Source organism: Paroedura picta, chromosome 5 (assembly GCF_049243985.1).
Source record: "Paroedura picta isolate Pp20150507F chromosome 5, Ppicta_v3.0, whole genome shotgun sequence".
In the NCBI taxonomy this organism is placed as follows: domain Eukaryota; kingdom Metazoa; phylum Chordata; class Lepidosauria; order Squamata; family Gekkonidae; genus Paroedura; species Paroedura picta.
The window spans coordinates 87,599,132-87,621,921 of NC_135373.1; the positions used below are offsets into that span (position 1 = coordinate 87,599,132).

At 42.4% G+C, this 22,790-nt stretch overlaps 1 protein-coding gene across 3 annotated transcripts in view; it reads left to right on the top strand.

The window, feature by feature from the left end:
* The window catches only part of PTPRQ (protein tyrosine phosphatase receptor type Q), a 132,517-nt gene extending 110,820 nt beyond the window's left edge, over positions 1-21,697 (top strand). For all 3 annotated transcript variants that reach the window (XM_077338906.1, XM_077338907.1, XM_077338908.1), the window contains 8 exons: positions 5,476-5,566; positions 7,659-7,735; positions 9,860-9,994; positions 10,092-10,217; positions 11,250-11,398; positions 15,247-15,382; positions 17,312-17,435; positions 19,919-21,697. In XM_077338906.1, coding sequence (XP_077195021.1) covers positions 5,476-5,566; positions 7,659-7,735; positions 9,860-9,994; positions 10,092-10,217; positions 11,250-11,398; positions 15,247-15,382; positions 17,312-17,435; positions 19,919-19,956 — 876 coding nt within the window. In that variant the 3' untranslated portion in view covers positions 19,957-21,697. The remainder of the gene's footprint in view (positions 1-5,475; positions 5,567-7,658; positions 7,736-9,859; positions 9,995-10,091; positions 10,218-11,249; positions 11,399-15,246; positions 15,383-17,311; positions 17,436-19,918) is intronic.
* Positions 21,698-22,790: the final 1,093 nt, after the last annotated feature.

A 22,790-nucleotide genomic window follows, 5' to 3' on the forward strand; every position in this document is an offset into this window, starting at 1 on the left:
GATGCATAGGCATTTCAATAGAGCACAATTATCTTTAAAAAAAAAATAGCAGGCATCGTAGGCCCTTTAAAGCATGGAGAAAGGGGATTGGCTGCCTGGCTTGATTGACAGGTGGAAGAGATGCCATTTGAGATGCCATTGACAGGTGGAAGAGATGCCATTTCCCTGAAGCACCTGTCATACTCCAGGGCAGCCTCATCTCCCCCAAGCTCTCAGGCCTCCAAGACATGGGCTAGATAACGGCCCAGGTGCCACCCTCGTTCTGGGTATGCCGCGCTGATAAGGGAGGCATATTCCGTAAAACCCTGAAGCCAGTTGGGGAATGTGCGTTCCCATCTGGGCACCTCCTTCCTCCTAGCATCCCTGCGTTTTCCAGTGTCCCCTTCTTTGTTAGGTTGCCTTATGAAGGCGAAAACATCTATGAAGTATCCCTCCAATGCGCGTTCCCGCAACTTGCACGGCAGGTGCACGCCAGGAGGAGCCTCTGCATCCGTGTATTGCCGTGTTGGAGCCCTGGCATCGCCCATCACCCCTCTGGCTTCCAACAGTCAGTTAGCCATGGACCGCCACCTATGTAGCCATGAGGGAAGGCCAGGAGTGAATGCCCTCTCCAACCATTACCAGCCATCCTAGTGAGAGCCATGCCATGAATCCTCTGATGGAGACTCACCGGAGTACGTTGAGCTGCGCCCCGCACACTCATGCTTGTGGCAACGGTGTGGCCGCCTCCGCCAATGCCGCTCCCGCACATGGGAGATGGAGGCACCAGGTACCATCTGCTCCGAGCTGGCCCCTCTGCTGCTCTCCCCTGTGGAGCTCGATGCCTGGCCGCGATCCCGGCCACGTTTGCACCCAGATTGCTGCGCCATGGCTTGAGCATACCCTTGCCAGAATGCAGCTGGGTCCCTGGGTGCGCTGCCCCTCCTCCTGGACCTCCCACTATGACTGGATGACTTACTGCTTTCCCCAGACCTTCCCTCTTGTTTAGGCTGTGGTAGCCCAGCTGGCAGCCGGCCCCTGGTGCTCCCAGCCTGCCTGCTGGCTGTGTGTTTTGGTCTGGCCCCGCTTGTGGATGGGCCATCTTCTTCTCTGGGGGGTCCCTGTGCCTCTTGCCCCTTTCCCCCCCTCCCTCTCCTTGATGTAGCTTGACCAGGTGGGTGTCTGGAATGGGCACTGGAACTCTCTGAAGAAGAGCCACACCCTCTCGGTCGCTGGGAAGGGGTGCTGGACTCCCTGAATGAGGCCCCCTCCCCTCCACTCCTGCGATGGCCACTGGTCCGTCTGCGAGGGTGGCCACGTTCCCCGGGAGACTCCTGCCTCTTTTGTCCCCCATGGGCTTCTAACCCCCCAGCCCGCTGTGTGAACAGCCGCCGCCCATGCTGCTCTTGCCCTAAGAGTGCTGGCTCGTCTCGAGGGCCTGGGCCTACCCATCCCCTCACCCCCACGGCTTGTCCCGGGATCGGCGTGCCCAGTGGGACCGTCCCCACTGCCCCCCGCCTTGCTCCGTTTCTTCAGCGTCTTTGCCACGCAGCCCTGAGCTTTTCCATTTTTTTTTAACTTATACTTTCCTCACGCCGTTCCCGGAGGGTGGAGTGAGCACACGTATGCACCAGCCTTGCCCTGCCACGTAGCCTGGGACGCCTCTGAGATCGGCGCGGTGGGGGGGAGGATCGGCGTGCTCCTGCTCCCAACGCCGCAGCTCTCCTGATCCCCCGGCTCCCGAGCACCCGCGTCATCGCCGCCGTGCTGGCGAAGTGCGGGCCCACAGTGCCAAACACCGCCTCCCAGGCTCCGGTCGCTGGCCGCGCTGTAGGCAATGGGAGAGCTAAGAAGCCTTCCGTCACCAGCAGCTCTCTCCGGCCAAGTGAGGCGGGGCTAGCGCACGTGGCGCTATTTATAGCCCACCTCATTATGGACGCGCCACGCTCCGAGCGGCCGTCTGTCTCCGACGTGCGGCCTCCCCACGTCACCTCTTCGTGCCTCTTCCCTGGTGCCAGCTCCACCACCCGTCAACGGGCGGCCTCGGTAATACGATGCCTTCTTTTGTTCCAAATGAGTTTTCCTTTATGCATATTTTTGAAAGAATAGGATATCTGGCTACTTTTCTAATACCATTGTTAGATTTGTGCCAAGGACTACAGATCTTTGCTCACAGGAATAAGCTGCATTTGCACAACCGTGCTTAAAGGATATCTGCACAACTAATAGAAGGGGTGCAAATAGATGTGGGACCACTATAAGAGACTGAGAAACACTGGCTTACGTCTTAAATATACAAAGTTGCCATTGGTTCTGATAATATTGGATGTGTACAGTTACTTGATTTTATGAACATAAAATGCTGCAACATGATAAGGAGAATTGTTAGATGTACCCCATCCCTGACTGCAGTCCTCAGCCATAGTCTTCTCAAGGAGAAGATTCATTTACTTTAACGTGACTGTTCTGCAGTTACATAGGTTCTTGGTTGAAAGCTCTTTGGGTACAATCCTGATTCATTGATTAATCAAGATGAGAATTTAAAATAATTTAGCACCACTTCATATATTACCTGGAACCTCCACATGATCGGGAAGTGAGGTACCATATCCTGCCTACCACAGAGACTACATAGTGCCATATGAATAACTGATCATGCGGAAGCCTCATTGATGTGATTTCCTCTCCTATTTGGGATGAGGAGGAAAAAATAGTGCAAACAGTACTGCATTATTGAACATTCATTTGAAGGCCCTGGATTGTAAATAATATCATTTGCACTGTAGAGAGAAGGAAGGGGTATATTCCTGTTCCACCATATGAAGCTGGTAAGTAATATGTAAACCAGCTGGTGAGCACCATTTACTCCTTGGGCACCTGTAGTTTTAAAGAACAATCAGTAGTCTAGTACTACAGCAATGTACAAGAAGGTTTAAATCGCGTATGACAAAATAAAATTTATCACTCAGCAGTTACATAATGCACAAAAACATAACATATGCACAGAAACTTTCCCTAATTCCAAGCAATTTCCATGCACAGACTGCTTTGAAATAAATGGGAGTTACTCAAGGACACTACATTGGTCTTGTTTAGTACCCATTTATCACAATAGAGAATCATAGGAGTAATTTACAGCAGTTTGCAAACCATTTTACAACCAGCAATGTCTCGCTCAATCGCACTGCATGTCTCCTTCAGTTGAAAACAGAAAAGTCTTCCCAAACATGCATGACATTTATGTAATAACTACCTCATACAGAAACTATGCTTAAGCCTTGGACTTTCATGACTTTTGTAAGAAACTTCTTCTATAGTTATCCAGTTTATTCACAGTAGATCCCCTATTTGTTTTCTCAGAAGCACTGTATTCATCATTTCTAACACACTCACTCATTTGCTGTTCCAAAAATCATTTGTCAGTCTCCAATGACTTTATTATTTAGGATTTATACGTTTGCCATGAATAGCTTGCTGTCGGGTTTTATGAATAATGAAGAAAAAAACAATTGACACTTATGCTATTAAATGGTAACATTTCATCCTTTCAGAGAATAACAAAAGGGTGAGATGATTAATAGTATCTCCTACAGATTCTTCGTCATGGTCCTTTAACACTTCTGTTCTGCTTTTAATAATGGACTCACCATGAGAGAGTTCTGAAGAATATGGTGTATAGAGCTGTTTATTCCACTACAAGGCCCAAAATTCCATTTTAGTATCAGTAGACTAAGAATAAGATACTGCACCTATTAAAAAACATATTTCAGTACATGTTGGAGTGTGGAGGGGATCTATGCTGCAGTCTCAGAGTGTCTGGATTTTATAAACAGATACTCACCATGCCATCCTTAGCAGCTAGATTTGAGTCCTGTAGCACTTAATATACCAACAAGATTTTCAGTATATGAGCTTTTGAGAACCAAAACTCTTTATCAGATACAAGCATGTTTCTATTCTACTACTGCACTCAAATCCAGCTGTTTTACTGCAGACCAACACTACTATTCTCTGTTACCCTAAGCATAGTTACATATTCTGAGAACATTGACTTCAATGGACTTTCATAGATGTAAGTGCTTAGAGCAACATATGTATTGATCAATTTGATTTATTAGATTTTTAGCCCACGACTCCCGCAAATAGCTCATGGCAGGTAACAATTACTTAAATCCCCAATAAACCTGCACATAAAATCCATCACTCAAATACCAGTAACCGGCGGCAGGTATGAACCCTCCTTCCCCAGTCCACCAGCCAGTACCTGTTGTGGGGGTAGGAGTTTGCCAATGGACTGGCATAGCCTGAGGAGGGGCCTGCAATCTTACTTTCCTGGCCTCACCCAATTAGGATGCCTTTTGTGCTTTTAATTACCTTCTGGAAGTAAATGGTATCTCTGAAATCTCCCCCGCCCCCCCAATTCATGCTAATAAAAAGCTTGTGTTGCTTTTCATTTGTAACATTTGCAACAGTGAAACTCTAAGGGCCATCTTCTTACAATAGATTTTATATTGTTTTTGAAGGGGAAAAGGATTTTTTTTTTCTTGAAATGTTTTGAAGTTTTCCTGCACATCTTACTTTAGCTGATTTTCAAATTATTGGAGTTAGAACAACATTTATTTATTTTTGGAGGTATGTTTTGATATGAATATTGTATCATGCAGCACCTCAAGAATTCAAACAATGCTGTTAGCAGTATCCTGAGGAGGCAGAGAAAAACCTGTTACTCCCGTGCTTCTTCTCTAACTCTTTTTCAAAAAATCTTTCACTACATTTTGGTTTTTTTATGTGACCTGATTATGCCACTTCTCCCTTCGCATTTAGAAAATATTTAATACTTTGAATTGGGATGCAAGCCACTCATCCTTTTTCTTATCCCTATTTGTAATGCCCAGCATGCATCTTCCTGTCCTTCCTGCACAGCAGCAGAGGTCAGTGAGCAATAACAAATTGCCAGTTGTCCCTGTTTGATTTAAGTATTTACTTGTTCTCATACAAAGAAGTTAGGGAAAATGCATAACTGATAGGTGAGAGCAAGGCAATAGGCCATCATTGCCACATTAAGGGGCTCGGGAAAAGGCTATCCCCCCCCCCCCCCAGCATCTCATGGAAACACAGAAAGGTGACTTTATGCAGTCTTCTAAGGTGAAAGTTCATATAAGCTTAGATTGTTCAGGCTGACGATTTCTTCTGTAGTTCAGAATCTGACACTGCTGATGTAACTAAAGTTGACAGTTAGGTGAAAGACTTCTGTAATGTTACCAGCTGTCCTTAGAAATGCAGTATACTTCGGACATCTAAAGTCTTTCCTAACACTAAAAGGACACAACTGAATCCAATTACTTTTGTCACATATTCTGTCACAAAAACAAAATAAAAACTCTGGATATTATTCAGGTTTCCTTGAATAATCACTACTGATTGAATGATGTCTCGATTTATTTACAATAGAATAGAAAACGTAAAAGATGATCAGACATATCTGTTATTCTATAGGAACTTCCCAAGTTTCTTCCAGACCTAGCAGCAACAGATGCCGATCTGCCTTGGAACAGGTCTAAAAATCGGTTTCCTAACATCAAGCCGTGTATGTATATTTTTCCTGATTACTCTTTTCCCTCTTTTATAGTCTAAAAGTGTGGTCTGGGTTCTTTTATCTCACTCTGTTATTTGTATATGTATATACTTATAATAATCCCTTATTGTGAAATTTGTCTTGGTATCCTTTTTGTTTTATCAAGTGTTATCTACAAATATATGTTTGCTTATTCTCACTGTCCATAATCTGCAGGTGCAGAAACTAGCTATAGCTTCAAATCACTTCTTAACTTTGTAATATAATCTATGTGTCAAAACCCTTGTATTTTTCCTAGATTTTTCCTCCTGAAAAGTAAATGTGTAAGATATTACAGTCTAAAATACACCTCTCTTTATATTCAATTTCCCTTTAAGCTTGTGATGCTTTTTAAAGTATACTTATAAATGTGCTGTGTAAGAGTCCACTAAAGATCAGAGTCAATATATAGTAACGTATAAGTCTAGGATAGATTTTATCACAGGAGACAGGAGTCTGTCTCTCTGTAGTCAACACTGCTTCATTTTTCAGTTAATAAGACAAGAAGTGCCATTATTATTTTAAGCATTAGCTGTGATGTGAGATGGGGGGCAAGGCATTCCTCTGTTAATGTAGCTACATTCTACGCTATTAACTTCAGAGCAGCTGCTCCTGTTATCTGCTGCTGGTTCAAGGGGCATGCTGTGGCATAATTTACAAGAGTTAAAACATACACTTGTAGTCTGTTTATGATATAATGTGGTAGCAGAATCTCAACATTTATTTGTTTCTTTTTAATAGACCATATTAATTTCCCATGCATGTGTTCAAAAATCTGTTCCAATACATTATTATTTCTGTTCTTCTGGTATACCCATAGTATTGTTGTTTATATTGTAACACATATATTCCATTATAAATAATAAAGCATGTTCATATTCAACATATGTTTGTGTCACAGCCCGGAGAGGGCCAAGCACTTAACCCAATCCCTATGCCTGAGACACCTTTATTTTTGTGAGGGTGACAGGGACTGTGGCTGACATAAACTTCTTTTCAAATAAAAATCCCTTTCTCTAAATTTCTGCTGGTGAGCTTTATGTATATTCTCCCTTCAGGGCTTTATGGTGTTTGCCCCACCGGTGTCTTGCCGTTATAAGGGAAAGCAGCCCCAGATGTCCTCCCTAACAACCGATATAAGATGTAATTTTACCTCAGTAAACCACCACACACAAGAGCTGTTACAAAGTTTAACAAATAAATAAATAGAAGTTAACTCTTGGGAGGGACTAAATAAAAGGGTTAGGAGGACAAGATTATGGTTTAGCAGTATATGCCTATTCAAATCCCTTGATGGTACTTTCAGAACACAGGACTAAGGAAACTTTCTCTCTCCAGAAGAGAATTTTTATCCTTGGCTAGGTTTGAAATAATCTCCCAGGCTCCTCCCTTAGCCAGCCCCTTAGCCAGAACACATCTTCCCTCAAGAGCACCCTGTGAGAGCATGCCTCCCTCACACTCTGGATTGTTAACCAACCTAGGCTTCATCGTCTAAACACCTCAATAGTCTGAGGTGTCTCCCACTGCAGCTTTTCCCCCTCTTCATCTTCTGTAACTCGTCCTTCCTGTACAACCTATCAGAACCCTTCTGTAGAGGATTACCTCTATCCAGGATGGTTTCTGCGAGCAAACACAAATGAAGGTTTAAGGAGGGGGGGTAGACCTCTTTCATTACAGTTCCATCACAGTTTGCTTAAAAACTGACACTATGTTCATCTGGATGAAAACTACATTAGGACTTGTTATATAAGGTATGAGAGAACAAATACAGGTGGGGGGGGGGGACCTTGAAATATTTTCATCCATTTATCTGTTGTTACTGTGTAAGTAGACAGTGAGAAGTGAGTTCAGCATCCAATAAAATTATTTGCCAGAATGTGTTGAAACCCAAAGGCTGAATTGATGACGAAAATAATAGATTCTTCACCCCACACTTTGAAGTTTGCTTATGGCTTTGCAGCATCCCATTAAATACATGATTACATGAGATAGGATAGCAGATAATATTGAAAATTATGTTTAGACCCTTGTTTATAGACTAATGAACTTTATTTTTGCCACACAGATAACAACAACAGAGTGAAGCTAATGCCTGATGCTAGTATACCTGGTTCTGATTATATCAATGCTAGTTATGTGTCTGTAAGTCTGAAGAAACTATTACCACATTTTTCCTATTTTAATTATTTTGGGAGAGTGACTTAAAATAGATTTTATATAAGAACATACCTAACTTTTCCTTTATCTACTTCTACTATTGCTGCTTCTCGTGCTATAGGCTTGTTACATGGAAATTGGTTGCTTTTGTTTTTAAGATTTAATAGCAGTTGCAATATTTACCACTTTAAACCTTGTTTTATGATGCTACTAAAGAATGAAATGGGAACACCCATTTGTAATTACTGCTACAGCTGATCTCATTATTGCTGGTGCCCTAGAGTTCAGTGCTTTGCTACTATTCCCCAGAAGTATTTACCTCCATTCACCCACTTCACAGAACACTTTTATACTTTCTATCATTTCATCTCTGCTACAAGTAAGAAGCTGTCAGTTACTCACCCAAGCCTATTAGCAGGTATCTTATCTGTTACCTCTTGCATCAAGATCATAGCAGATTCTTGGCTGAAAGAGGATTTCCCTGGCATATGCTGTGGAATTTGCCCTTCCATATGAGGGGCTATACCAGTCTATCATGCCCATAGGGGTTAGCCCCTAAACTGTTACAGATTTGCTCACCACCAAATGTAGGCCTAATACAGGTATTCTGTTTTCTTCCTGAGGTATAGTTAATCCCCACTCTGCACTCCTTCAAGACAGGACACCTGCTGTCTTGCTGATGCAGACTAGAAACTGTCAGCTGCTATATTACCTCTAATATTCAATCAACCCTCTAAAAGGTGATTGCATGTTAGAGCAGCATTGAAATAGTCTCAGTCACTAACAACCAGTTGGCTGTTTTACTGTCAGGGCTTGGCAGCTTCCTGTCTTATCAGTTTTCCATTTAAGAAAAAAGAAAACCTGTAATTATTGATCCTGGAGTCTAGCACCAAAGCAAGAATCCAGTACCCTGATCTCTGAACCCATGGATTTAACTATAAGTTATTGTGTGATACGAATGGAGATAGTAACCATGTCAGCCTGTTATGGTAGAATGCTCACATATGAGATATGAGTGTCTTGGTTAATTATTATAATGTTAGTTTTGGCTGAGGCTTGGTTTTTAGGGGATGCCTGGTCAACTGTCCAGCTAGCATCACTGAATGTTCTGTGCTGACTAAAGTCTCGTTTCTCTACCTTAATGCAAAAAGGAAAGTCAAGCAGATTGTGGCTCTAACACAGAACAATAAATATGTTCCTTTTAAGGTTCCTTTTTGTTGGAAAGAGATTATAGACTTTCAGTCTTTGATTTGAACATTAAGATGTGTTAAAGGTAGGAAGGCAGCATAGGAAGCAAACACAGATATCAGCTCGTTTTCCAGGATAAAGCCTACAATCCTAAGAACATTTTCATGGGAATAAGCATCATTGAATAAAATGTGACAAACTTCTAAGTTGATCTGCTCACAATCGCTGTCATAATTTCAAAAGGAGAATGATTCACACTGGAGAATGATTTAGTCCATTTATGTTTGCTAGTCAAGTAAAATCAAGATGCTTACAGGTCAAATAATTCACAGCTGTTAGTTATCTGATACATAATATAGAGAACAGGTGGCAGAGAGAAGCTATGTTAATCCTTTCCAGTGTTAGAGCGAGGTGAAGAACCATAACTCAGAGATACAAAACTTTGTTATGTGTCCCTTCGTTCCTGGTGAACTAGCACCAAAAACAGGATATTTGGAACCAGGTCCATCAGAGTTTTCCTTGTGGCATTTATACCCTTGCAGGAAAACAATTTAAAAAATGTATTTATTCATTAGATTTCTATGTTGCCCTTCCCAAAGGGCTTAGGGCTTCTTACACCCTGTATAAATATTTTGATAATTCCTAGGATCAATGAAGGCTACTACATTTATTACTAAACACTGTAACTTTCTACAATCTTTGGCAAGGGATGCATTAAAAGAATGATACTGGTTGAAATTGAGATATTATTTCCTGATTGCCCAAAGAAACACTAAGCAATTATAAAATTTTAAATGCTTTTATACAGCAGGGGAGTAGGTCGCTGCTATGAGCAATATAAAGTTGACTTCAAATGAGATTGCTAGCTGAATGTGTTCACCTTTTTTTCTTAATCAGCATTGAGTATTTTCTTCTTCTTAGGGCTATTTATGTCCAAATGAATTTATTGCTACTCAAGGGCCATTACCAGGCACGGTGGGGGATTTCTGGAGAATGATATGGGAAACTAGAGCAAAAACCCTTGTGATGCTTACACAGTGCTTTGAGAAAGGACGGGTATGTAACTAGCAAATAAATTGCAACTAGAATTGATAATTGGCAATTATACATTAAAAAAACAGCACAAGACTATTTTGTTCCATACTGGTAACAGATAAGATGTCATCAATACTGGCCAGAAGATAACATTCCAGTGACTGTTTTTGGAGATATAGTGATTACTAAATTAGTGGAAGACCATCAAACAGACTGGACCATCAGGGATCTAAAAATTGAAAGGGTAAGGACATATCTAATTAATTAGTTTTTAAAGATACTTCCATATATGGTATAAAAATCATAGTCGGTTCCTATGATGTATACTTTTAATCCTAAACTCATCTAGCTTTCCCGAATGTTAATAGCTTTTTTATGAATAAATTATATTAGATTTTATTTTGCTAGACAACTGTGTCTAAACTTGTTGGTTTGTTCCATGAGACTAGAAAATTATCACAACGGTCCATTCCCCCTATTTCTGTTTCAGAACAATAGCAAACAAGTAGGAAGGAAGTCTCATGAAGATTCATTGAATCTCTGTGTAGGCTGACATGTGCTTATGTATTACTCACTAGCATTGGTATCAAGTTGATCACTCGCTTGTGTGAAGCAGACATGATTTTGATATATATTACATCTTTACTGCATTTATATACTGCCTTTCTGCCCAACTTAGCCCAATCTCAGTACTACTTGGAAGTAAAGTACAGTGGGACACAATTAATACTTGGATTTAAGATTACGAGAGGTTGCTATGAAGACAATGGCAAACCACCTCCGTTTAATTCTTGATAAAACCCCATGGTACTGGGATCTTTATGAGTTGGTTACAATTTGACAACACACAGTAACTATACTTATTATTCTTTCCATCACTGAAATAATGGGGGAGTACACAGGATCACCTAATGGTCTCCCATTGAGGCACTAATAGATGTATACCTGTTGGGTTCAATAAGTCTGTTATGACATATGCCCTCCAGCACATCTGACCTGAGACTATATGACATATCAAACACTGAAAGGTTTTCACATAATCATGCACTTTAATGTTATATATCTCTGAATTATAAAATATCAAGCAAAGAACATGTACAGTTTGAATTAGTCTTGGTTGCTGATCTTATACTTCTAAGATAATCCAATTAAGGGCATGCTTCTCAGACTAAAGGGCTTGAATGCATCCCTGTATAAGTGCGAGCACTCAAATTATAGGTGAAAGTTTACAGTGAAAATTCTAAAGCAGTAATCTTTATTGTTCTATCTTTGAAAGCATGGAGATTGTATGATGGTACGCCAGTGTAACTTTACTGCCTGGCCCGAACACGGAGTGCCTGAAGCAACTGCATCATTAATCCGCTTTGTAAAGCTGATCCGTGCGAGCCGAGCACATGACAATACACCCATCATCGTTCACTGCAGGTAAGTGGAGATTTCAGTAGATAATAATAAATAGTAATGGTGTTACCTGGAAAGCTAGTAATATGCAGGAACACTCTTTCACAAGTGCATCTCCAGATTTCCTGGGCAAGAAATCCTTGGTCTGTGCTTAAAACAGATGCAAACTTGGGTAATATGTAAGGAACGGATTTGGCATATCAGACAGTAAGAGAAGGCAGTACCTGATTTCTAATCTTTATAGAATGTATAAAAATAACAAAAGAAATGTAAGAAAATATGGGCAGTTTGAAAAATCAATCTAAAATAATGAATTGGGGGAATTAATGAGCTATGAATAGCTAGATGGCATATAAAATCACACAAGCATTGGGAAATGAGCAACAATAAGCCATCCCTTTGTGGAAGACATCCCAGTTATGCACTAGCCCAAAATAGGAACCCATCCTTAGTGTTTTTATGAGCGTACAGTGTTCCAAGAGAGGAGAAGAGGAAGGGTATGTTGGAAGGAGAGGGTTTAGGTTTTTACCTCTGAATGGCACTCAGAATGGGAAAAGGGAAGGGATAAGTTCACATAGCACGGAGGCTATGGTGGGGAGGCAAGGGAGAGCAGATCAAAGAAGCAGGGCAGAAAGTTTCATTCATTGTCTATCCTGTATTTGGAATGTTCAAAGTGGTGAGAGACAGATTCAGATCAGGCATATTAATCTCTATCCTGAAGTGCCAGTAGTGACCAAGCAGCTTTGGTGATCAGGTTGAGTCTTTGAACTAAACCTTGTCATGTAGTAGTGAAAAAACAGTATGGGATGGAAGAGAACCCAGTCTGCTCATGAAAAGATGAGTCCTCTGTTGTATTTTTCCTGGGTGTTTACAATTGGGGCAAAATACCAGTGGCTGGGTTTTTGGATCCTCTCTGTCCTTAGGATGGGGAGGGGGAAATTCAGAATGGCCAGCGTTTGTGTGAAGGGAAGGTGCCCCAGATGGGCATGTGCACAGCTATGCTTTGCTACTACCACTGCACTACACCACTTATGGGTTTTTTCAAAATCTGAAAGATGTTTCAGAGGTTTCTCAATGTAAAAAAATTTGAGAAAGGCTGCTGTAGGGAGATGTTGTGGTTAATAGTGGGGATATTTGCAGCAATCAGAGACAGGGCTCCCTTATCCCTTATCTGTGTGGGCGGATAAATTGAGTAGTACTGAACAGAGCACAGTTGTCAGAAGAAGGAGTCTCAAACCATCTTACAATCGCCTTCCCTTTCCTTTCCCCACAATAGAACCCTGTGAGGTAGGCTGAGAGAGCCCTGATACTACTGCTCAGTCAGAACAGCTTTATCAGTGCTGTGGTGAACCCAAAGTCACCCAGCTGGCTGCATGTGGAGGAGCAAGGAATCAAACCTGGCTCACCAGATTAGACGTCCATGCTCCTAACCACTACACTAAGTAGGCAATATGCTGGGTTTGTTCTCCACTCTGACTGCTTGTACAAAGTTCTATTTTTGATGTGGAACACATCTTCTGGTGCACTCCTGGATATGGATATGATGTCTGTAGGTCCACCCCAGAGAACATGCCAAAACATTTGCGGAGGCCACTAGCAGAAAGGCTGTGGCTGAGGTGCTGGCTGCAAAGCCAGCAGAGGCAGGGGTCCTAAAGCTCGCTTTGCAGGCCAGTCCTCCTTCTGGAGAGCGGGGCAGGCCAGAGAAGCTCTGTTGCCACTGTGCCCAGCTTCCCAGGCCTGTCACACCTTCGACAGAGTGGGGCATCCTGAGGAAGCTCTGTCACTGTGGTGCCTAGCTTCCCAGGCCTGTCCTGCCCTCCACTGGGAGGTGGGGAGACTCTGTGGCCACCAGCAGAGGGCCAGATAACATCTGCTGGTACAGGTAAGAAGGGGTGGGTGGGTTGATGGACCAGGAAGGAGAAGTAGGTGGGAAAGAAAGATGTGATGGAAAGGTGTGCAGAGGAAGGGACCAGGAAGGACAGGTAGGTAGGACAGGCAAGGGGGGAGTGGGGAAAATGTGGGGGGGGCAGGAGGGAGGGATTGTGGGGGAGAGAGCATGAAGTACAGGTAGGTGGGAGAGCCAAGAGAGGAGTGAGGAAGGAGAGTGTGTGTATGTGTGTGTGAGAGAGGGGGGGAGGCAGGATCATGGGGTCTCACAGTAACTATGTGTTCCTCATACCCTGTGATAGTTGGACTCTCATGGGAGTTTTTTAATGCAAATATCATATACTTAGAGTTCTCACCACCAAGTATGTCACTCTCTTCTCTTTGGTGTCCTACGTGTGTCCAACATAATTCCAGAGAAATACAGCCCCATCCCAAGCACCGTCTCATCTGAGATACGGAAGTACTAGCAAACTTGTGTAGTGTCGTAGTGTCCCAAGCTGCACTACAGCTGTGCTTGGTGTGTATGTGGGTTTTTTTTCTTTCCCATTTGAGATCAATTGTCCTGCAAAATGTTTACACTTACACCACCTTTTTCACTGACATTTATTTATCTATGTGTCATATTTCTAGCCCACCCTTCCTCAAAGGCTCAGGGCAGGTTACACAATTGAACACATAGCAGTTTAAATATACAAATGTAAATATTTATTTATTAATCACATTTGTATATTGCCCTCCCCTGAGGCTCAGGGCAGTTCACATGGAACATATAGAACAATACACTGAACTCGAGTTTTGTGTCAAACAGAATAATAATAACAACAACAGAAGATCACAGTTTAAACAGGATAACAATCAAACAGGTCCATGGTTCAGTTCAGGTACATGGATTCCTGTGAAGGAGGTTCAGGGGTCCAGTGGGTGTTGCTGGTTCCCTTCGACCTCAACCAAGCAGCAGCCATGCCTGGCGGAAGAGCTACCTTACATTTTGAAACATTTTAAATACATCAAAAAACAATAAAAAAACTGTTTCATCCCTCTCAAAGAAAAGGAGGAAGAACACTATATAAAAATATAGTCCCTCAGATGAAAAATTAATCAGTTGGATTTGGGCAGGAAGGCCAGCTGATTTCTGTTATTTCAAGGTCTCTACCATAGAACCGGTGGAAATCTCTGTCTTTCATACCCTGTGGAACTGTTTTAAGGTCCCGCAGGGCCCTGATCTTACTGGGAAGAGCATTCGACCAAGCTGGGGCAGGGGCTGAGAAGGCCCTGGCCCTGGCCCTGGCCCTGGCCCTGGCCCTGGTTGAGGCCAATTTAAATTCTTTGGAGTAGGGGATCCTGAGATTTTATTAATCTGCCAATACTCGATCTCCAGGTACTGCAGCAGGATGTGAACTGGGAAGCCCTAGGGTGCCAGTTAAGTCCCCCTAAGGCATCACATTGACAGTATAAAACTATTTCAATGCATCTCCCTGGTTACTTAGTGCAGGGGCTTAATTGCCATCCTAATCTGTAGTGCTGTCATCCTCCAGGTGGACCCGGATTTCTCCAGGAATTACAACTGACCTCCAAACTACAAAAATCAGTTTCCCAGGAGGAAATGACAACAACAGGACCGTTTATGCACTGGGCACTTCACTGCCCTGGTTCTCGTGCAGGAGCACAAATCGTGGGCAGATGAGGTGCACTGGGCCAAATGCTCCCCCGTGTGGGTGCAGGAAGAGGTGGGGCAACCTGCTATGACTAAAACTCCAGCCTGCAGCCCAGCATGAAACCTCCAGTGCATAAACGGTCCAGAAGGTGTCCTCTGTGGTGTTCTATCTCTGCTGAGCTCCCTTCCCCTCCCTAAGAACCATCTCCAAATCTCCAGGAATTTTCCAAGCTGGAGTTGCCAACTCTACTAACTGGTTCCAAGGTTGGCCTAAGCAGTGCACCCTTAGACTTACATGTGCCATAATTCATTCTCCATTTGTTCATTATAGTGCTGGAGTTGGAAGAACCGGAGTTTACATTGCCCTTGATCACTTAACACAGCACGTAAATGATCATGACTTTGTGGACATATACGGGCTTGTAGCTGAGCTGAGAACAGAAAGGATGTGTACCGTACAGAATTTGGTAAGCTATTTTAAAGCCTTCTCTGTAGCATAGCTCTCACAGTGAGCAGCTGAGAGGGTAAACTTGCCTCTGGTCTTGGACTGCACCACTTTAGAACAGTAGATAGAAGCTTGCATGATGGAATGCTGCCCCCTTGAAAAAACATTGCTGCGCATAGAACACTGGCATGACAGCTGGAAGCCTGGGCCAGAGCAGTCATGCTTACAGTATGGAATGTAATTTTCCTTCTTGTTAGAAGACAGCACAAAGCTTGTGTATTCTCTTATATGGCCCATGTATTTCTGGTATCTTTCTTGAAAACATGATTAAGTGGGATTTGCTATCCAGTGCTGCCAAGGAGAAATATGTAAATATCAAATAATTTTTAATAAAACAAAACTAAAGTCACATTGATGTGACATGCCTGGTGAAGGATTTTGTTCTGCTATTATAAACGATTGTTTTATATGAATCAAGCCGGATGAATGCTCCTCTCATTAAAGTATCCTTCTTGCTTTTTGATCTGGGACACATCTTCTGGCATGGACCCTGGGATGGAAATGGCTACGGACGTGACACTGGTATCCCTACCTCAGGGAGCGTGCCAGAAGAGGCTGGGGCAGCTGTGGGGTACTGTGGAAGGCAGCCAGCTGGGACAGCACAGGCTGTTGCTGGAGGAGGCCAGGACACCGCCACACTGCTTGGGGAGGCCTGAGCAGTTGTGGAGCAGTGTGATGGCTGGGTAGGCCAGTGTGGTGGCCGGGTAAACCAGTGCCACCCCACCCAGCCAGGGGACATCACAAGGTAGTGCTGAGGCTGGTCAGGCCAATGCTGCCACGAAAGTGAGCAGGGAGGGAGAAGGAAGTCTGGGTGGTGGAGAGGCCTCTGAGGGCCAGGGCAGAGGCTGCACAGCTCCCAGGGATGGGCAGCTGCCCTCCAGGGGCCAGCACACAGGCCAAAACACCAGCACAGGCCTAGGCACTGCCCTCCAGGCCGGAGAAGGTTGGGGCCCTCCTGGGAGAAGAAGTAAGGAGGAAGGGAGGGAGGGACATTTTCTGTGTGTGTTTGTTTGTTTGTGTGTGTTTGTTTGTGTGTGTGGGGGGGAAGGGACCAGAGAAGGAAGAGGAAAGAAGAGAGAGGGGAGGGGGAAGTATGTGTGTATGTTTGTGAGGAAGGGATGGGGATGGATTAAAGACTCCAGAGCAGGTATGTGTCCCACATACCTGTGAGAGCCTGGGTGTCACTACTTTCATTATTAGAAATAATCTGGTTGGATTAAAGTCCAGATACTGTTAGAAGCTAATTAGATTTAATTTTTGTGTGTTTGTTAACCTTATTGTTACTTCCTTACTGCTAAGATAAGAGCCCTGTGCAGATACTGCATTGGCATTCCATTCATGCAGAGTGGGAAGCTATCAGCTTCACTTTTTGGAGTGCAATACATTACATTACTGTATTGTGTGAACGCATGGCTTTTCCATCTCGGTACAATTTCCACTGATGGAAGCCCTGCTGGTTTTCATGAAGAGACTCTGTACTCACATGGAAAATCTATATGTGCATACCCTATCCATATCATACAGCTATTGTGCTCCCCAAAATATGTGGTTTATGACTTCTCACTTTTCATAACACCAGTCTAACAACTGCAGAGTGCTATAGTAAAATACAAATTAAAATATATAATATATAGATACCATATAGACTGTTCCAGTAAGCAAACTCAGCCTTGAGTTTTAATGTATGTGTTTTACTTCATTTTCAGTGGTATGTCAGACATAAAGTGTTCCTTTAACATCCTATATGTGCATATTCCAAAACTTTGCCATGGCATTTTACCAGCAGAAGCAAGTTCTCTATTCATTATCTCAAGCATTTTTAATTGAGAATTCAGAGTATAAATATTTTAAGTAGATAATCTGAATATGCCTTCATTTTCACCTTTCACAGGCACAGTATATATTTTTGCACCAATGTGTTTTGGATTTGTTGACAGTCAAGAGGAGCAGCCAGCCAGTATGTTTTGTAAACTATTCAGTACTGCAAAAGATGGACTCTTTGGATGCCATGGAAGGTAAGCACATATGTGGGGTTTTGTATAAGAAATTTTATAACCCTCCTTTCAATACATGATTCCCAAGGCAACTTCAAAAAATCAAACTCAAATACAAGTCAACATAAAAATCACTTTAATAGATTGCTTAAGAACATCACATTGGTAATATAACCATAACAACTGGGAATGAATTAGTTTCTGCAGTTCTGTTCCATTTAGGATTTCTTTACTATTCCGGGGATTCTGATGTGTTGAAGGGGGTAGATGAGGGGGTGGAGGGACTGCTCATTAAGTTTGCAGATGACACCAAATTGGGAGGACTGGCAAATACTCCAGAAGATAGAGACAGAGTTCAATGAGATCTGAACACAATGGAAAAATGGGCAAATGAGAACAAGATGCAATTTAATAAAGATGTGTAAAGTTCTACATCAGAAAAATGAAAAGCATGCCTACTGAACGAGACCTTGGGGTACTTGTGGATTGTAAGCTAAACATGAGCAGGCAGTGTGATGCAGCGGTAAAAAAGGCAAATGCCATTTTGGACTGTATCAACAGGGGCATCACATCAAAATCACAAGATGTCATAGTCCCATTGTATACGGCACTGGTCAGACCACACCTGGAGTACTGTATGCAGTTCTGGAGGCCACACTTCAAGAAGGACATGGATAAAATTGAAAGGGCCAAGGGACCAAGCCCTATGAAGATAGGTTGAGGGACTTGAGAATGTTCAGCCTGGAGAAAAGGAGGTTGAGAGGGGACATGATAGCCCTCTTTAAGTATTTGAAAGGTTGTCAGAGGAGGGCAGGATGCTGTTTCCGTTGGCTGCAGAGGAAACGCGCAGTAATGGGTTTAAACCAGTGGTCCCCAACCTTTTTATCACCGGGGACCACTCAACGCTTGACAATTTCACTGAGGCCCGGTGGGGGGGGGGTAGTTTACTCCTCTACTCTCAACCACTGCCCTAACGCTCTCTGATTACTATGGTAATGTTTAAACATCCCTTCAAAATAAGATACAGACACGCCACAACAATGAACATAAGGAACATTTATTTTCATGGAAATTTTAACTCATGACAATGACAAATCAATGGGAACCCCAAGCTTGTTTCTCTGCAACGAGATAGTCCCATCTGGGAGTGATGGGAGACAATGACACCCAAAGTGTGTTGTAAAGGGCCAGGGGGATGAAGTAAAGGGCCGGGGGGGGGGAGAGAAGGCGTCCTTCGCGGCCCACCTCCAATTAGTCGATGGACTACATATAGACCACAGGTTGGGGATCGCTAGTTTAAACTACAAGTACAACGATATAGGCTAGATATCAGGGGGGGGGAAATTTCACAGTCAGAGTAGAGCAGTGGAATAGGCTGCCTAAGGATGTGGTGAGCTCCCCCTCACTGGCAGTCTTCAAGCAAAGGTTGGATACACACTTTTCTTGGCTGCTTTAGGATGCTTTGGGCTGATCCTGCGTTGAGCAGGGGATTGGATTAGATGGCCCTTCCAACTCTATTATTCTATGATTCTATGATTATACATGCCTATCACATCCTACATAACCTTTCTGGTCAAGACAGAAAGGTCATTGGAAATTTTTAAACAGAGGCCATCTGACAGAGAGGCTGATTCTGTGAAGGCAAAGGAGTGGCAGGTTACAGTAGATGAGCGATTGGGATGTGAGTGTCCTGCATAGTGCAGGGGGTTGGACTAGATGACCCATGAGGTCCCTTCCAACTCTATTATTCTATGATTCTAAGTTCATGGATTTCATTGGAGGAACCTCAGGTGTGGGCAGGGAATGATTCCATGTCTTTCTTATGACCCACTAGCTCAGCCATTTTCCCCTCAGTGTCAGTGGAGAATTACAGTGTCAAGAGTCAGAGCCCAGAAATGCATACTTGCGGACTTTCAGGGAAATGCCAGGTTTACTTTTGAGAATAGAGAAGTACATGTTTTTGTGTTCTCAGAAGTGAGTCAAGCACTTGGAGAACCATCTGTAAACACCAAGAATTGAGTCTTGGATTTAGTGTTGGTTAGACTTCTCATCAGAAGTCCCTTGTAAAAGGTTTGATATAATGCATGTTCTGAAGGAGCAGGGACCCTTTCTTACGTTACAAAATCCAGTATAATCAGATTTGGTAATAATCCCTGATAAAAATCACTGTCAAGGGGTAGTAGTTTGACCATATTTTATTAGTAGTTTCTAAGAAATGCCACTTGGTATGCATCCTACTCAAACTGGCAATTAGTGAAGTTCAGCTTGTCTAGAGTAATAAATCTAGAGAAGAAACAAAGAAGTACAACTCTACATTATACTCCCCCATTAACCTGGATAATCCAAAATACAAACTAATAAAGACAGCAAGATTATACAAGGAGCCATAATTGTACTTGTAGAATAGAAAGCTTGAGACAATTCCCATCATCCTTGCTTTGCTAAACTATCACATTCTTAAAAGCTTCAATTAGTATTTCTGTTTATATCTGTTTCTTTTGTAGGTGATGTGGAACTTGAGTGGGAAGAAACTACAATGTAACTACTGCAAGGATGAAACCTTGTTATATTTCCAGAAACATCAGGGGCCAAAACAAATCCCCTTCTTACAATTAATTAAAAGCAAAGTGCAAGTTTTTATAAAAACAAAAAGTTTGTTCAATGTATGTGCCTTCATAAATATTATAAATTATCAAATGATACTTTTGTACAGTGGAAGCCTGTTACTGTATTAATATCTTATTTACCATATATACAAACCAGCAATCATTAGAAAAATATGATTAATTGAGATCTGAACATTTAGTCCTGCTTTTGTCCCTGGATTTTATTGGAAGTCAGGGTGGAATTCCATCTTGCAAGGCTGGCATAGAACTGCCACTTCGCCAGTTCCCCTTTCTCACATGAGGTGACAGCATCCATACTGTTGTTCCCTGCCTTCACAGACGATGATAGGAGACAGAAAGTGAAAGGCAGATTGCAAAGGCATCACATCATGAGTGGTGTTTGTTTAAATCAGTACCAGAAAGAGTCATGGATTAGCAGCAGCCCTTAAGGCTGCTTTGCAACTCATACTGTGCAGCAGAAGCATATTTGCCACAGTAGCTATACATGAAAGTGAGTTATGACCATCCTGGCTCTCTTTTGGGTGGATCTCTATAACTGTATTTTCAAGCAAACACTTGCTAATTCATACTTCACATGTTAAAGTGTACACATAAAGCATTATACACTGTAAGGAAGTAGTGGTTGCAGTTGAGTATGCTATAAGCACACTTAAATCCATTAATTTTGTTGTACTCAAACATGCTTAACTCTTTGGCAAAAGTGTAAGTGATCCTTAGTTGTGAGTAGCTTTCTCTTGATTGTGCCTACTATTCTGAATTATTCACAACTATATACTTGCATAAGTCCATGTGTAAGCAAGTCATTTCAGAATTGCAGCCAGAAGCCCTGATCCAAAGAGGGGAATTCACCCATGGAAGCAAGCTTTAATGCACATTGGGGATTGTAAATTGGCATGTGAAAAAGTAATGTATTGCTTCCAAGGGGATGCACATCCAGGTGCACATTCAAGTGCACATTGATATTTTGATGTATACCCCAATGCACAAATCATTGAAAGTTACAAATTACTTCCACATTTGGATGTGAATATAATTCATGTCTGATGTTTTATATATACACACACACACGCTTCTGAGCATGAACTGCCTTGTCTGGATGAAAGCATGGATCATTGAAAAGTTTTAAGCACAAACATTCCATTTAATTCAAAATAATCTTTTAATAAATCCTAAATGAGCCAAATGTAATGTAAAGCATTCATATTCCTCAGGTGTACATAGTTCTGTGTGAATTTGCTGTACTATTTGTTGTTGGTTTGTGTGTGAAAGCTACCATTTCTCAATTGTACTGAAGGAGCTTAGTATGGAAGATATAGTAAATTTAGTGTATGACCTCCAGGATTATCACAATAACATTTCCTTAAGTCTATTGCCTTGTGTTTCTTTTTTGTTTCATGGATCTTGGAATACCATCTTATGATCCTGAACAGCTGAAAACACATCCCCTGTCACTGTGGGGCTGAGTTATATACAGTACACGATAGGTTTTCAAGGACACTTGCTTGAGGCAATGTGTGACAAACAGAAATTGTTTGATTTCTCATTCAGTTTTGTAATGTATTTGGTTATGTCTGAAGAATGAAAATAATGTGTCACAGCCCTGTTACTTTTCTAATGCTGAAAAAAATAGAAATAAAGTTTTACATTTTTATTATATGTAACTTTTAGTCATCTATTCTATCCTGAATGCCAGTGATTCCCAAATGTTTTAAATAGGTCCCAGTTCTGCACTTATTGGAGAAAGGCTACTTAAACTAGTGGAGTCCTTAAAGGTGCTGAACCATTGCATGTTTTAGGTCCCACTGGCAAATAGCGCCATGATACTTTTCTGTTCCCCAGTCTAAAACACAAAAATTTTGTGTTACTTAACACTGAACAAGGTTCTATTACATTTTTTATATTCAGTATTCAAACTGAAAGGCTATACACCATGCCAATTTTGCACATTCTGCAGAGGCAAATTCAAATTGGTCATCAGACTTCCCAGAACCTGCTCATCCAGCTCAACCAACTCCTTTCCTTCCTCCTTTCCGTCCTTGCAGCCCACTGGGGAGAAGTTACAACAGGCTTGGCTGTTCTGACCTTCAGTTTAAGAACCAATATGAGAAACAACTAAAACAAACAGGAACTGCAGAGCTTAAGCCCTATGCATATGGCCCCAATAATTGGGATAGATAAGCTTGATAAGCATAAGCAATCTCAACACATTATACAAAGCTGTTACTTTTGTTATTTATACACTAGATTTGAACCCTGCCTTTCTGTCCAACCAGGGTTCCACATCTGCCTAACAGTTGTTTTGCAAGAGAGTCAGCATGGTGGTATAGCTAAAGGGTTTGATTAGGATCTGGAAAACCCAGGCTCAGATCCCCACTCAGCCATGGACAATTGTTGGATGACCTTGGGCCAGTCACCTACTCTCAGCCTAACTTACCACACATAGCTGCTGCGAGGATAAAATGGAGGTGAGGAGCATGATGTTGAGCAGCTTTGGGTCCCCATGGATAGGGGAGAAAGGCGGGATAGAAAAATAAATCAAGATTTTAGAAAGCTGTGCTCAAGGTTTATTGAGGCAAATCTTATGTCAATAGTTACCCATGCCTCCCATCTGCAGGTAGCTACATCTGTGGATGGGGTCTACACAAAGAGGCTAAAGAGATTTTTTCAGCAAAGTTGCACTTATCTCTGGTGGTCAACAGGAGTGGCACCAGGGAGCTCTGCTGGATTTGGTGCTGCAGCCTGGGGCACT